The sequence below is a fragment of the Saccopteryx leptura genome, chromosome 3, assembly GCF_036850995.1.
Source record: "Saccopteryx leptura isolate mSacLep1 chromosome 3, mSacLep1_pri_phased_curated, whole genome shotgun sequence".
Classification (NCBI taxonomy): domain Eukaryota; kingdom Metazoa; phylum Chordata; class Mammalia; order Chiroptera; family Emballonuridae; genus Saccopteryx; species Saccopteryx leptura.
In genome coordinates this window covers 345,108,447-345,124,257 of record NC_089505.1, presented here as the reverse complement: position 1 = coordinate 345,124,257, position 15,811 = coordinate 345,108,447, and the positions used below count along the sequence as shown (strand labels likewise).

General features: G+C 33.3%; 1 protein-coding gene across 1 annotated transcript in view; it reads left to right on the top strand.

Annotated features, from left to right (window-relative positions):
* Window positions 1-15,811, top strand: part of EIF3E (eukaryotic translation initiation factor 3 subunit E) — a 52,455-nt gene that overhangs the window by 20,634 nt on the left and 16,010 nt on the right. The window contains exons 8-10 of the mRNA XM_066379353.1: window positions 9,669-9,795; window positions 10,600-10,701; window positions 11,904-12,013. Of these exons, the coding sequence (XP_066235450.1) occupies window positions 9,669-9,795; window positions 10,600-10,701; window positions 11,904-12,013 (339 nt within the window). The remainder of the gene's footprint in view (window positions 1-9,668; window positions 9,796-10,599; window positions 10,702-11,903; window positions 12,014-15,811) is intronic.

Below are 15,811 nucleotides of genomic sequence, written 5' to 3'. Positions count from 1 at the left end.
AAAATGTACTTCTCGTTAACATATGAATTTATTGCCATTTGTTTTCTTCATCTGTTAATTGAAAAAGCTTATATGTGGGGAGACCACTTTTTAACTTATATAAATGTCTAACCATTATGTTATATACCTGAGACTAATAAAATATAATATTGAATGTCAACTGTAATTGAAAAAATGAAAACTTTATAAAGGGTAAAAAAAAAAAGAAAAAGCTTATCTATTACTCTGGAGGAAATTATTTGATAAAAATATACTCTAAACCCTCAAAAGTGCTTTTTAAATTTGGTCCCTGGGCCAGCAGCATAAATATCATGCAGAAAGAATCTTAGGTCTTCCCCTAGAAGCACTAAGCAGAAGCTGCATTTTAACAAGGTCCTAGGTGATCCATCTATGCATTAAAACTTTCAAATTAAGGCTCTAGGCCATATTATTTGTAAGTAATATATACATCTTAGGAAAATTCCTTTTATATCATCTTTGCTTGATCATCCAGCTTTTGGTGGTAAGAAATTTTACTGCTTTTTTTTAAGCTAAAAATCATTTTTAAATATACTATATATTCTTCCAATTGAGATCAATGCCTCTGAATCTTCTGCCCATTATTTCTTATTTAGTTGGAACAACAGAAAGCAGATTTGCTTTATGAAAATACTTAAGATATTTGAGGATAATTTTTTGTAATCTCTCCTTCTTCCTTCATGCTAAATATCTGGTTTTATAGAGCAACAGTTTTTCAGATTCTTTATAGAACAACAGTTTTTCAGATTTTAGAGAGAAAGATATCGACTTGTTCCACTTTATTTATGCATTCATTGATTGATTCTTGTATGTGCCCTGACTGATCATCACCCTCAACCTTGGCATATCCATAGCCTTCTTAAAATCTGGATCTTTAAAATTAAAACTGTATTCTAGAATTATTAGAGCTAAGCGTTATAGATTACAATGGCAGTATTTTTGCCTGCATTCCAGTGTTAAATTCCATACGGTTTTCATTCAGTCAGTTGTGAAGAATATGAAGAAAACCTAGCCTCAGACATAAATAGTAGTTGGAAAAGACAGGTGTTTTTAAACAGCCTTTTCAGGTCATTGTGAATATTCTTTCTAATAATGAACCAAAACTCTACAAGTAGTAGTTTCGTAAAGGTTACTGTAATGTGAAATCTGAAATCACATTCATTTTTGGTTTCTAAGTGATACTATTATTCTCAAATATACTGCACACTTCAAGTGGCTCTTTTATCCATGCATGACATGCATTGTTTTTTTTAGAAAATACTATTTCAGTGAGTTATACAGATGTTCCAGATATGTTGACATTATATAATACCAAAAAATCACATTCATTAATATCACTACTAATCCTATTAGAAGAGGCTTTAAGGTATTGAAAAATAGTCAAGCTCTAGGTGACATACACAAATTTTCCAAAATTCTACTATTTTTTTAAAGCTCTAATTTTATCACATCTTTTATTTGAAAGGTAGGCTCACTTCATTTTCTAGAATGTATCTTCCAAATACCCAAATATAAATAGATTTGGTGGGAAAAGCAGCTAGTTCAGTTTGCAACTAACTCAGTCATACAAGTGCTTTTCAAATTAAGAACCATGGCACTAAAGTATATAGCAGAAGAGCTTTGTATATACTTTCCATTTAGTCATACAGAATAGTTAAGATTAGTATGCAAAGATTTGAATTTTTAAAAATGAATACTTTGTACTGCCTAATAAAGGACATTTAATTGAAAAATTTTTTTAACAGTAAAAGTGTATCAGTGAAAAATGACTGAATATTTCTATAGTATGATGGCACTATATTTGTGCTAAGGTTACCAGAAGATTTTATTTGTTTGTTTGTTTATAAATCACTGATTTTTAGTAACTTTACTAAGTGCTGCAGCAATCAACATAAATCAGTTTTTGAGCATTTTTATCCACCCAGAAGAGCCCTCATGCCTACAAAACTATTTATTGTTTTTATAACAGAAACAACCTGTTAGAAAAATATGGAAAACTACCCAGTAGTAGTATCACAGCTTTCAGTTTCCACCAAAATACTGTGCTTACTGTTTTTACTTGTCATAAGGTCAGGTTACCGTTCTATTTTCTTCCTCATTAGTAATGTCTTCATGGCTTATTTTGATTTTTGTGTGATTCTATCAATAGCTTTATTCATATGAGAATACACCCAGTTGGTTTGACAGATCATAGTTTCATGCATTTTCCTGGATTGCCTGTTCTTTAAGTAGAGTAGTCACATAGCTTGTAATTTGCATTTGTATGTCTACAGTCATGTCTTTTAAATTGAATTTATTGGGGTGACATTGGCTAACAAAACTATACAGGTTTTAGGTGTACAATTCTATAATTCATCATCTGTATATTATATTTTGTGTTTGCCACCCAATTAGTTTGTTTTTCAGTTGTCTCTGATAGAAATTTAATAAGTGTCATATTCTTCCAGTAATACAATTTAATGTGGTTCAGAGTTAAATTGGTAATTTATGTAAATTGTGATTACAGGGTGGTTTTTTTTAATATAAAAGTACATTGGAGATAAATTATACTTTTTTCCTTGAAGTGAAAGTTTAGATACAGGTGCAGGTTAAAGTCTCTTTCATCATATATATTACCATTTCTGCCATAATTTATTCTGAATCTAAAATGGAGATGATTTACACATTTGAAAAATGTTGACCTTTTACGTGTAACATAATATGTAAGATAAGGTATCAGGTGTAAGATAGAGCAGTGTTCGTAGGCTATTAGAGATGAGGCTTGGCCACCAAATACAGATGTTTTTAGGGGAAAGAATGCATTTGTAATGCAATGCCTTAGTTACTCTCCAGTTAAAAAAAATGATTTCAAGTTCAGTTAGCACAAGAGTGTTTGTTTTCTAAATAAATTCAAGTTATATTAGATAGTATCCAGAATTTATCCTGACTGACCTCTCTCCCTTTTTTTCCCTTGTATAAATATTTTCTAACTTTTCCTGATTCTTTTGATGCAGGTATTTTACCTGCTCTAGCTCAGGATGACCTCGAAGGTTCCCATCTAAAAATTCTTTCTCTGAAGTTCTACGAAGTGTTCTCCCTTTTTTGTTCTTTTAACTTGTCTTTCATGAAATGCCCTTTTCTTCTTTGTACCTATCCAAATCTGCCTGTTCTTTAAACTTCAGTTCAGGTTTACTTTCTTCATGAGATCCTGTATATTACATCTACCATATATTTGGCATTTAATTATGTAAAGCTTTTAAAATAAAAATTTGTAATTGCCCTACCCTGTCTGCCAATGAAATTATGTGTATTTGAGAATTTTTATTCTTTATATTCTTATATCCTGCACATGATACATAAATACTTAAATATTTTTTGGGGGGGCATATATTGTCTTATCCTTTGATTATTAAATCTTCTGGCTTGTAATTAGGAAAGTGTAGAAAAACTTCCATAAAATTGTACAGTTGGAGCTATAGAGAAGAAATAAACTAAAAAAATTGTCTGACCTATCATATTATAACTTCAGAGCACAGTAAATACTGCAGTTTTTATTTGAAAGAAAAAATAATAAAATTAGATTTCAAAAATAGGGTCATTATAACCTCTATTCTTACATGGTTTGTGACCCAAACAAATAATTCCAAAATAGTATAGGAGCATATTTAAGTATGTTCTAAATACACTGTAGGTGTAAAGCTATCAGTGAGACCTGGTGAAGTTAGAAGAGCCCAATGAAGACGAAAAATGATCTGGCCTTTAAATTCAGATGACAGTGAAGAAAAGAGATGATAAAGAGAATTAGAACAAAAGAGCACAGTGGCCATATGTAGGCTATTTGCCACATGATTTGCTTGTATTTGAACTAAATATATAGTTAATGATCCTATCAGAATGTGAACTGAGATAACTCCACAGAATCACCCTTGATCCTCACTTTTTCTATGTATATACATAAATGCGTGCATACATACATACATGGGAAAGATCACTTTTGCCATAGAAGGTAAGGAGTCCCTGCTATGTTTAGAAGTCAGAAGTCATGTTAATGCTGTATCCAGGGGTCTGCAAACCATGGACCATGAACTAATAAATCTGGCCTACTGCCTTTTTTCTTATGGCTTGCAATTTAAGAGTGGCTTTTACATTTTAAATAGCCGGGGGAAATGCAAAGAATATTTTGTGATGTGAAAATTACATGAAATTAAAGTTTTAGTGTCTATAAATTTTTATTGGAACATGGTCACATTCATTATTCTATATGTAGTGGTCATACCTTATTCATGGGCAGTATGTTCCAAGACCCCCTAGTGAATACCTGAAATCATAGGTAGTATTGAACTCCATATATGACTCTGTGTTTCCCTATATATACATACCTATGATAGAGTTTAATTTATAAATTCGGTAAAGTCAGATTAATAACGATAATAAAACAGTTATAACAATATATGTAATAAAAGTTATGTGAATGCCTTTGGGTCCATTATTAAGTTAAACGGGTTACTTAACACAAGCACTGCAGTTCCACAATAGTGGATCTGGTAACTGAGATGACTACTAGTTGGCTAATGGGCAGGTAGTGTTTACATACAGTGGTAGGCAAGAGTAGGCTTACAGTTGTGAGTAATGAAGCAATTCTGGTATTATTAATATTATTAATCGTGTTTTTAGATGAACAACTGTAAGCCTTTTGCCCATCCCTGTATACAGTGTGGGCTTGCTGGACAAAGAGATGACTCACTTTCTGAATAGGAGAGAGCATGGCAGCATGAGCTTTCATCACGCTACTTAGAACAGTGTGCAATTTCAAACTTACAAGTTGTTTATTTCTGAAATTTTTTATTTAATACTTTTGGATGTGGTTGACCACAGGTAACTGGAATGTTCAAACCAAAATCACAGCTAAGGGGGGGGACTATTGTATTTTTGGCAGCTTTTGAACTACTATATATATGGCAGGGTTGAGGTGTTGTGACAGAGACCACTCTCCTTGCCTCACATTGCTACTTTGTGCACTCACCATGAATCCCAGTGATGCTGGTTCAAATGCAATTTATCACCATACCGCAACGTTTTGCTCTTTTTATTACCAGTGCATACACATGTCAAAAGAACTAGAGAATAGTGGACTTCAAATGTGCTTTTAAGGCACAGTGGGGTGGGAATTAAGTTTTGAATCAAATTAGAAAGCAAAGCATTGAATTTACACTATAGGCATGCTAAAAAAATACAGTATACATCCACATTACCAGACTGTAAGCACTCAGTATAGTATTCCCACTAATAGCAAAGCAACTGTTGGAAAAATCAGGAAATTTGAAACTATTTTATCAGTGGAATTTCCTCACCAAAAAAAAAATTATGAAATTGAGGCTACAGCAAAATTAAATTAGAAAAAAATTTGTTGATTTGGAAAAAGGAAGGGAAGGGGAAGGAGGGGGCAAAGGGGGGGTGCATTAACTCAGTCCACTAAGTTGTTCCATTTAGTTGTATATTTATTGATTGCTTCTCATACGTGCCCTGATTGGGGATTGAACCTGTGACCTCAGCATGCTGGGAAAATGTTTTACCCACTGAGCCACCCAGCAGGGCAAAAATAAGTTTCTGAGTGGCTCTTTTGTTAGCCAAGTATGGAAAGACATTTACCAGTGGTGATTTTGTTTTCACGTCAGTTGCAGCAGTCGAAATGTGTCTAGAAATAATAAACTTGTTTAAAACTATTAGCCTTTGGTGAGAACAGTTTTAGGGTTAAAGATATTGGGAGCAACATCAACAGTCAATAAAAACCAACATAGATGATTTTTAGGGGTTTTCCTGGGCTCTTGATAAGACGATAGATGCTCCCAGTATGGCTTGTTTATTTATTTGAGGAATCTGGGGGATTTGAAGTGACTGAAGACTATGTCTGTGGAACAATTACAGGTGAAAATATCTTCAAAGTTGAGAAGGACAGCCTGAAGCGGAATCTGCTAAGTTTTGCTAAAACTTTTTGTTGGTAAATATGGAGGAGAAAAAGGTTAATTGGACAAATTGACAAAGTTTGTGAAAAAGTGAGGTGTTCAGAGCTTATGGTTATTGATTGTATTATATGTCACCGTTACTTTGTGGAAGATACTTGAATTTACGGTGTATTATTGAACCAAATAATCTCACTCCACAGTGAGCTTATTTGCTCTTGTGGAGTTAACTGTTAACAGTCCATGAACTTTTGTAAGAAATAGAAATAGACTGTACTGAATTTTCCTACACCACAGTAGGATGGCTTCGCAATGACAAAGTTTAATTGTAATGTTTTTGAACTTGAGGTGAGATTGGAATTTTACCGAACAAGAAACAATGCCCTCAACAACTGTCGTGTCCTGAATGGCTCTGGAAATTAACTTTTGCTGTAGCTTAAATAATGTTTCTTTATTAAAATTAAACCAAAAATTAACAAAGTGAAATAGTACATATATGCAAAACTTAAACTGCAGTAGTTATTTTGATGACAACTAACAGAGTATGGATCACAAGTGATGTCAGCCGCTTTATATCTGTTTTGTTCTTTCAAAAGTTAAAAGAAAATGAGACCTTCATTTCCCCATGGATTTGCAGAAGATATATTTTTTGAGCTCAAAATAAAGACATTTTTAGACTATCATAATTACAAAGGAAATTTCCATATTTCAAAATTATTTAATTGTGCAGTTGGATTGGAAGTGATTCATCTGCATTATAATGATAGGTTAAAAGGCAGTATCAAAAGAAGCATTTAGTAGAATTTTATAAATTCTTGCCAGATGACAAATATGCTAAATTAAAGTCATTTTTGTCGATTGATATCAGTAGTTCGTGGTACTGGTGTGCAGAAAAAACATTTTTAAAAATTAAATGTGTAAAATCTTATAGATCAGGATTATGAGAAAAACATTTGCAATAATTTTTAATGATAGGACTCCCTAAATTTTGAACCCAATTAAATAAAGTTATCCCCAATAAAGAAATTTAATTCTTCTCATTAGATCTGTATTAAAAATTTTGCTATAAACCTGTTAAATTTTTTACTTTTATCAGTAAAGTATTTTAGGAATTTATTTTCTTTTTATATAACTACCTCATAATGTTCCCAGTTTTGCCTCTTGGTGTGCAAACCCTAAAGTCTTCATTATCTGGCCCTTTACATACATTTTGCTAATTCTGCCATACACTCACAGAATAAGAGATGATTTCTCAAGGAATTCATCCCCAAAAATGAAGATCTGTGTGATGCAGTGATACAAAGTTAGGATAAGTAAATAAATGTTTAACATCATATTCAATGAACTTAGTGGTTTTTTATTTTATATGAATAAATTTATAAATGAGTTTCATAAATACCTACTAAAATTGCCTACTTCAAAATTGATATTAAGAAAAACAAGTGTGTTTTTCTGAACTTAATATGTGAGCTCTCTGGCAAGAGTATAGACAAATAATTGTTCTGAACCAATAGAGTAGTATTAAAATTTTTTGCCTGAATCTCAGGCTTAATTTTTCAGATATAAGACTTTTAACTGATTTGTTTAGTTATTTTTCCTAGAAATTGTTTTATTCTTGAAAAAGTGTTGATTCTTTTTATACCCTGTCTTGTTTAGAGGGAAGTTTGGGGGGGGCACCGAGTTGGACTAGGTATTGTATTGAGTTGTCAGATTCTAGGGTCCTCTAAAGAATTCAAACAATATTTTATGGGGAACCTACCATAATGAAATATAATGATTTATTAATATCATAGTCTGGGGCAACTTCGAAGATGAGGTATCTGAGCTTGACCTTGAAAGATGGCTTGAATTTAGGTTTCAGAGGTTTGTATTTAGGAGAGCCATCATGTGGAGTGAGCTGTAAGTCAGGAAAGCAGGAAGCAGTCAGTGATGGTAGGATGGGGGATGGAGTTGGATGGGTACTTTTGGGCTTGACTATGCAGCTAAGAGAAATGTGCTTACGAACAAATATTTCCACGCTTGTCTTGTGTTGGGCATTGTGGTGCTCTTTAAGGAAACCTGAGCAGGAGAAATAAAGGGTAAACACCATATGACAGAAGGTGGCCCTCATCAGAAGAGTATGATTTGCTAAATAGTAGCCAAGGCCAAGTTGACATTTGTGTAAAATCTAGTCCTTCTTTTCTAATTCCGTGCGCTACCAATTTGACCGGAGCCCTGTAAAACTGTAACAGTGTCTTTCTCGTAGTTTCCAGTCTTTAATTTCCTGAATACTTTTAATTTGTGTGTCTGATTTTTTTATTATGATGTGATTTGCCTATAGGCGTTCTTTACACATTTGTTTTAATAGGTGAATGACTAAAAGTCATAATTTAGCAGTCTTTTATTATTTTTAAGATTTTATTCATTGATTTTACAGAGAGAAGAACAAGAAGTATCACTTCATTTGTTCATTGATTGCTTGTCACATGAGCTTTGACCGGGAAAGCCCAGGCCTTCCAGGCCGTGGCCTCAGCATTCCAGATTGATGCTGTAGCCACTGGGCCACCACAGGGCAGGCTTCGCAGCCTGTGGCTATGAGCCAGTGGTTCTCAAAGTGTGCGCCCTATGGTATTCCAGAGAAATATGTGCCTGTTAGAGACCAAAAAACCAACAGGGTTTTTGGAGTTTAGATTTTTGGGGGACAGAGGTGTGGGGAATTGGCTGTAAGCTGACAGTCTGCCCAATCCCCCACCTCACTTGCCTGATAAGTTTGCAAAAGGCTGTTAAGCTGTGGTGCTGGATTGTTTACACTACCCCCCATGTTCCCCGGAAAGACTGGAGGCAAGTTTCTTCTATCCTTTGGTGTAAATTTAAGATGATATGTATGGTGGGAGTTTTCTGCACTCAACACAATTAAGAGTAAAAAGAGAGGAATTCTTCAATGTATTGATGAGGAAATGAGAGTTTGCCTTTCAAATTACCTATATACCCAAACATTGAAGAAATAGCTAGGACACATCAGGCTCATGTTTCTCATAACACAAGAATGAAAAAGCGTAGCACATTTGCTCCGGGACCTGCCAAATTCACTAAATCTTACTAAGACTGTATCTGTATATATAAAATGGTAACTTTTTGTCATTTTTTTTATTTTTTAACCCTTCTTTTTTATGAATTTTAAAAAGCATAACAAAAAATGTAACAAAAATGTTTTTTAATGTCAGAATAAATTTAATTTTGTCATATTTATTTTGTTTCATTACCATAAAAGCACGCTTGGACTTTATATATTTTTTCTTTAATATTTTACTTAATTATTATAATGTATTTCTCAGAAATTTGAATATAGTGGACCTATAATTATTTGTAGGATTTTAACTGCACCCTGACTTCAAAAAGCTTGAGAACCACTGCTTTAGGCTGATGGCACCTATAAGGGTCTTGCAAAAATCCTTTTACTGAACAATAATGGATTACTTACCTTTTAAGCAAGTCTCACTTCACATTGGATAATAATCAGCTGGCATTCTCATCATTTAGACTTCTGTTTATTTCCTTGGAGGAGATGGCCTTTATAGTGGTATTCATTCTTAAAGGTGTGCAATCTTGGGTTACTTAAACGATGCAATGTAATAGGCTGTTGGAGTATTTTCCTTAAATCACATGTAATAATAGGTCTAGAAAAACTGGATAAGTTCTTAATATTATATTGCCTTTATATTTTTACCTTAGATATCTTAATGCAATTCAGACAATGTGTCCACATATTCTTCGCTATTTGACCACAGCAGTCATAACAAACAAAGATGTTCGAAAACGCCGGCAGGTGCTAAAAGATCTAGTCAAAGTTATTCAACAGGTAAAAACCAAAATATTTATTGATTTGTTTTTTTTGTAAACATGCCTGAACTTTGGGTTTAACCTTTTTTACTCAAGTACTACTGTTACTTCTCAAGGTAAAGATGTTTTAAAAATAGGAGGAAAGCATACCTGAAGAGAGAAGAGCTCAAGAGCCCAAATGGACATTTACAAACTTTATGTTAGATGTGATATGAATGAATACTGTCCTCTGATAGGTGGATGCTTAATATACATTGGATATTAGTGTTGCTGTTATTGCAAAGAGTGAAGGAGATCTGGAGCCTAAAACTGTTTGTTAGCAGATCACTACCTACATAATTCCAGAATAGTGACTTTTACATAGACTACAATAGTAGTAGTTTCCAAGTTGTGTAAAAGCTGCAGCCCTACTGGTTCATTTAGTGAGTTTCTCAGTAATAATTGTGGGTTAGAAAAGAATCTAAATATTTGTTTGATAAAAGAATAAATTAAATTCAAAAAGGCAATTCCATTCAGTAGGGTATAAATACCAATACACTTGGGTAAGTTCATCACTGTTCAGGGATACTTTTGCAGTAGAGGAATTTGAAAGCTTTTTGGAATGGTTCTAGGATAAGAATTTAGAGAACGTGGTCTGGAAGGCATTAAAAGCTTAAAGTGTGGCATGGAATCGGGATATGAACAATTGCTTTGAGAAGATAAATACTAGGTGATTTTCTAAAAATTAATGTTAAGGGAGGAGAAAATAGAAAAATTGGGTATTCTAGGGACACCATACTAAACAGTGTTGAACTAGACCCAATTTGACCTTTGACTTTTACAGGAGTCTTACACATATAAAGACCCAATTACAGAGTTTGTTGAATGTTTATATGTTAACTTTGACTTCGATGGGGCTCAGAAAAAGCTGAGGGAATGTGAATCTGTAAGTATGAATTTTTACTTATAATAACATTCTTAAATTTTTGTATAAGAGTTAACTTTGCAGTGTTTTGTTAAAGTAATTATATCAGAAATGTATATTAAACTTAAAGTGGCATATTTTTTAGAAATGTGTTGAGGTGAAGACATTTTTAATGTTCTTCTTGCCATGTGTATATATATCTCTTTAGTTAGGACAGTTTGTTAAACATCGGGTATATTATAAATTCACACATACACCCATAATTCCATGTCTTATCCTGAATGAATAAATATGTAAAATATTTCATATCTTTGGGCAAGTTTGTTTGGAATTTCTAATTACAACTGTGATTCCTAATTTGCTTTATAGATGGGCCGATTTTTAGAATTTTTTATAATTGTATGATAATTAACATTTGCTATAACCAGTCAGGCAAAAAGTGTGATTTTTATAACTACGATGTCTTTCTACTCTTGGTTAGTAGAAAATAAATACTTTCAGAGCAACTGAAAGAGTTATAATTAGAGTATTTTGAATAAATTGGTTTTCAAGTTTTAAACAAATTAAACTAAGTATTTACCTGTTAAATGCATTTACCAAATCCACAAGTTACTAGTTGTTTTATTTTTGAACCCACATTAGCATAAAAATGGGCCAAATTCGTTGAAAAATCTAAGATTTTATTTCTCTAAGAAAGAAAATGATATAAATTTACCTTCCAAGGCAATTTTCAAACATTGAATAAAATTTAAATTATAATTCAATGTAATATGTGTTAATGTAGTTATCAATATTATTAATATTTCATGTGACATTAAATATTTGTGTATATCTTTTAGACATTGCAGTTCTTAGGTCTTATTTTTGTATATAATTTTATTTAGAAAATTAAATTTAATGGGGTGACATTGATCAATAAGAGTACATCGGTTTCAGGTGAATATCTCCATAGCATTTGAACTTTTGACTGTATACCTATCACCCCAAGTCAAATCATTTTCCATTACTTTAAATTTGTATGTCTTTTCTTACAGCATTTATTTACTTGTTTCAGTTGTAAGTGGCTTCAGTGTACTGTGCTAGAAAGTGTTGTGGTGTAGAACCTGTGATATAGATGAGGAGAATTCTAATGAATGGTATAATGTAAGGAACACAAAGTTTTTGAGTCAAGTTAAAATAGCTCTCAGTACCATTAATATTTTTTATATATTTTATACATTTAGGTGCTTGTGAATGACTTCTTCTTGGTGGCTTGTCTTGAGGATTTTATTGAAAATGCTCGTCTCTTCATATTTGAGACTTTTTGTCGCATCCACCAGTGTATCAGCATTAAGTAAGAACATCCTGATTTGATTTATATTTTCTGCTTTTAAATTCCTGGACATTTCCATTTATTGTAAAGTTACACTTAATATGATTCCATTTAATTGGATTTTATTTTATTTCCTTTTGCTTTAGAAGAAAAATAAAGCAGTCTGATAGAGATTTATTAAAAATTCTAACTTTTGTTTGAATTCTGGATTGCTGCAGACTCAAAAATACTTTCTTTAGCTTCCATGTGTGCCACGATGTGGTTTTTGAAACTGATAACTTCAAGGCAATATTGTGATTGTCAATTACTTTTTAAAAGAGGACTATTATATTGTTAGTAGGAAGAAAAGAGACATATCTAGTTTTAGAATGGTTTTCAACAGGAGTTCAAATAAGGATTTAGCCATTAGTAAATTAAAAATACTGTTGAAAGACCACATTTGGTAATCATTTTAGTTAATTGAGTTTGTTTTATTTGATTATATATTTGAATTCTTATATAGTTAAATCCAATGAAATCTTAAAATGTTGAAACATGGAAAAATTATGGGGAATTTTAGTTGAAATATTCTCTATTGTGTGAGAAAAGTATTGGGGGGAAATGTGAAACTTACATAACCTATTAGAAACTAATTTACATATTAGAATTTGAAAAATAACCAATGCCTTTTGGCCACAGATGAAGTCAAACAGTAAATACTCAATAAATATTTAAAAACTTGCTACTTTAATGTTTGCCTCTTAGGAATTGTGTATAAACCAAAAAACTTGCTACTTTAATGTTTGTCTCTTAGGAATTGTGTGTAGACCATAGTTTTTCTTTATTTGCTAAGGCATCCATACTTTCTTGCCTAATTTTAGTGGGTTGTCATTGAAGTGGCCATTTAGAACTAGAAGTATATAGTGTGATTGATTATGGGGCTTTTCGTATGGGAATTGAAGCCGTGACTTAAGTTTTTTAGTACTTTACTAGAGCTCGCAGACCTATAATTTTAAAAAAATCTGATTCTCTCATATTCTAATATATTGTGGTTGTGAAATAGAAAGATGTATCATACCTGTATGTGGGACTTGGTTGTTAATAGATAGATATTTGAATGCTAGCATTGTTTTTTTTCCCCAAGATTTATAACTGGGTTTGTGAAAGAGGGATGCTAATATTTTTTGTTCCCTTGTCTCATTTTTCCCATTTTTCATTAGAATTTGGCCACTTGGGTTTTTGTTTTTTGTGTTTTTTGATAGAGAGTGCCAGACAGACAGGAAGGGAGAGAAATGAGAAGCATCAGCTCGTAGTTGTGGCACCTTAGTTGTATATTGATTGCTTCACATATGTCCCTTGACTGGAGTGCTCTATTCAAGTCATTGACCTCTTGCTCAAGCCAGCAACCTTGGACTTCAAGCCAGTGACCTTTGGGCTCAGGCTGGATGAGCCTGTGATCAAGCCGGTGACCTGGGGGTTTCGAACCTGGGACTTCTGTGGCCCAGGTCAATGCATTATCCACTGCGCCACTATCAGTCAGGCATCTGCTTTTTATCTCTTAACACCTAGCACACTAACTTTGTACACTATAGATGCTCATATTTGTTGACTTAATGTATTTCCTTTATATTAGTGAGTTCATATTTTTGTGCATGATGATGCTTTGTCACTTTTGTGTATTCTCTTGAGGGTAACATGAGGAAGGCGTGTTACTGTTTTAGTTCTTTTTATTAACTCTGGGACCTTGAATTCATTATTTTGCTGTTTGGGATTCAGTTTATTATCTTTACTAGTAAAGTATTTGTCTTATCTACTCAAAAGAAATATACACCTCAAATAAAGTAATATAGAGGAACTGCCTCTATAAACTCTTAAGTGATGTATCATTACCTAAGAAATTTTTAAACTTGTATCCATGAATTTTTATTTTTTATTTCTTAAAAAAATTTTTTTAATTACTATTGGCATGCAATATTATTAGTTTCAGTTGTATGGCATAATGATTAGACATTTATATAACTTACAGATTTATCACTCTGACAAGTCTAGTCCCCATCTGATGCTATACAGTTATTGATATTACTGACTATTCCCTGTGCCGTACTTGACATTCCCGTGTCTATTTTATAATTACCAAGTTGCACTTCTTAATTCCTCACCTTTTTCACTCATTCTCTCAACCTCCCTCCCATTTGATGATCACCGATTTGTTCTTTATGTCTTATTTTTGAGTTTTATTTTATAAATACAGAGTCCTTGAAGCTACCTCAAACTTTCTGGAACAGATTTTCTAAATATGCTATTCTATGACTTGTAGTGGTTGTAGCTTAAGAGTGATTGTTCAAAGCACATCCAGGATTGAGAACCATTGCATGAGGATGCAGTTTTTTGGGTAACATAATTACAACCTGCTAGAGCAGTGATTTTCAATGGTGTGCTAGAAGAATTTTTAAAACATGCAATACTTGACTATTTAGTCAGGGGCACTGATTTCTCTCCCCTTAAGTTGTCAAATAAAAGGACAACAACCAACACAATAGCCATCTGTTGTGAATGAATCGAAATTATTTTGATAAATAAAATGCCTATTATTTTTCCTGTCAAATCGGCAAGAAATTTTTTGGTGGGCTGCATAATTTTAGCGATCAGTTTATACATGCCATGAGATGAAAAAGGTAGAAAATCGCTGTGCTAGAAGAATGGAGTGAAAAACCAGTGGTTTAATGTCTTTAGTACAGGGGATCTTTGGGTCACAACAGTCTTGACATGTTTCGAGTTTACAAAGCTCACTCCCATGAAAACTTAAAAAAACTGAGATGTGAGTGTTTTGGCTTATGCCGTTAGCATCCTCCTCACAGACTGTGTGGGCGAACTAGATTGGTTGTGTGCAGCGGAAGAACACATAGTACAGTGTACAGTATAGGATATTTATGTCTTTTTCCTTTTTCTGTGGCTTAGTTGTGTTTTTATGTTCTAGATTATGATTTTACAACTGTGTTAGGATACGTAAGTGACTTTGGCTAGGGTTTGTTGTTTTTTTTTAACAGGGACAGAGAGAGTGTCAGAGGGATAGATAGGGACAGACAGACAGGAACAGAGAGAGATGAGAAGCATCAATCATCAGTTTTTCATTGCGACACCTTAGTTGTTCATTGATTTTGCTTTCTTATATGTGCCTTGACCGCGGGCCTTCAGCAGACCGAGTAACCCTTTGCTCAAGCCAGCGACCTTCCGTCCAAGCTGGTGAGCTTTTTTTTTCTTTTTTTGCTCAAGCCAGATGAGCCCACACTCAAGCTGGTGACCTCAGGGTCTCGAACCTGGGTCCTCTATATCCCAGTTCGATGCTCTATCCACTGCACCACCGCCTGGTCAGGTGGGTGTGTTTTGACTTACACCAAAATTGGTTACATTGCTGTTGTAGGAATGGAACTGTGTCATAACCCGAGGACCCCCTGTATATAATGAATTAAGAAGGTAGGGGCAGAGCAGCAAGTGTAGCTTCATGTGAAAAAAATATTATCCTTAGAGAAACAATGAGATCTCAGGTTGAAAGGTTCAAGAAAGAGTGAGGAGGCATTCATTCAGTAGCACTCAGTCCTGAAGGTAAGCCTCTTGACTTGTTTAATGGGTTAGGAATACAGCTGAAAATAATGTTGATAGCATTTAAGTTGGGCTTTTATAAATAAGGCAGACACCAAACTCCTAGGTAATGATCAGTTGAGCTAGTGTTTACCTTTAATTAAACAATACATTAAAAAAATTATTGCTCTCTAATCCAGAGGTTTTTAAACCTAGTTTTATGTCAAAATCATCTGAAGAATTTTATCAACTATAAAAGAA